This window comes from Echinops telfairi, unplaced genomic scaffold, assembly GCF_000313985.2.
Source record: "Echinops telfairi isolate 266 unplaced genomic scaffold, ASM31398v2 ScPeMD7_2291;HRSCAF=2852, whole genome shotgun sequence".
NCBI lineage: Eukaryota > Metazoa > Chordata > Mammalia > Afrosoricida > Tenrecidae > Echinops > Echinops telfairi.
In genome coordinates, this window is record NW_022106189.1 from 30511111 (window position 1) to 30512397 (window position 1287).

At 53.6% G+C, this 1287-nt stretch overlaps 1 protein-coding gene across 1 annotated transcript in view; it reads left to right on the top strand.

Moving 5' to 3' along the window:
• The first annotated feature begins 733 nt into the window (after positions 1-733).
• Positions 734-1287, top strand: part of CARMIL2 (capping protein regulator and myosin 1 linker 2) — a 12604-nt gene continuing 12050 nt past the window's right edge. The window contains exon 1 of the mRNA XM_045293913.1: positions 734-757. Coding sequence (XP_045149848.1) covers positions 734-757 — 24 coding nt within the window. The remainder of the gene's footprint in view (positions 758-1287) is intronic.

Genomic DNA, 1287 nt, shown 5'->3' on the forward strand with positions numbered 1-1287 from the left:
GTGGCTGCGGGCATTACCTTTTGCACTTGACTCGTGTCATTCTAAGTGGAAAAAGGTCCTCACACTGTTTTGCTGTTCTGTTTTAGGGCATCGAGGCTGCATATACTCAGCCGGTGTGGCTGTGCACCAGTGAGCATTTGACAAGCAGTTAGCCCTTACAACCCCGAGGTCAGTTACTAGCTCCTGCTGACAGAAAAGGAATCAGCAGCCCAGAGAGGTTAAGTAAGTTGTTCTATGTAAAACAGCTGGTGAGAGGTGATTTAACCTTTGGCAGAGTACATTCGGCAGGTGAGTTACTGGCCATTTGTTAAGTTGGATGAGACCTGCTAACTCCTCACCCTGCAAGCAGCCTGGATTCCGTGTGGTCTTCAATCTCAATTGCTTCAAACAAGGAGACGGCAGGGCCACCTCTGGCCTTTGTTCTCAGCATCTCCCTCCCCTGACATACCTTCGCTAACACACCATGGTCCTGTTGCTGGAATAGAGGACACATGCCCCCCACCTTGCTACCCTCCATTTGTGCTTTCCACTTGACCCTAACTGTGGCAGTCAGTGAATGGAATGGCAGGTGAGGGGGGTTAGCAGGGAGAAGGTAGAGGTCGGCTGGCTTGTCGAAGCTTTTGCTCTTGCTGTCTCTAATCCTCAAGGCAGGAAAGGGTGGCAAGAGGGGGAGAAGCAAGCAAAGGCCCCCTGGCCTGTTGTACCTGCTGCTGCCTGGCTCACAGGGCACAAGATGGCACTGGAGAGTGACTGGATTGTAAGGGAAGGAAAGCCATTCAATCCCTTCCTGAGAGATCTCCTCACATGGTAGCCTGTGGCTGGCAGAGGGCATGAGGCAGATGGTTAAGCTAAGCAAAATGGTGAGTGGTTTACACCCAACCAGAGGCACGGGGGACAAAAGGCCTTGGCAGTCAGGTCACGGAAGCCCTAGGGCGTCACAAGGAGTCAGACTCAACTAGAGAGCCACAGGTTTTAGATGGACCTCTCACCCATGACCTCTGACCCCTCCCTGCCCTGGAAACCTCACTTTTCTGATGGTTCCTCCTACCTTTCCCCCCAGCTTTTCAGGCAGCTAGCTTTTGCTCCTGAAGCCCTCTCTGAGCCCCTTGGGGTTCAGGCCTCAGGTGGGGGCTTCTGAGGGTCATTGCTACACCAAACGCTGCAGACCCAGCACTTTTGGGAGATCCGTGCGTCTCTGGCCCCAACCTACCAGTTTTAAGATCCGTGTTAAGAATGCCAGCCCTGCTCGATGGCTCCTGCGGTTTGGAGGCCTGGGTTCGCCTCTCT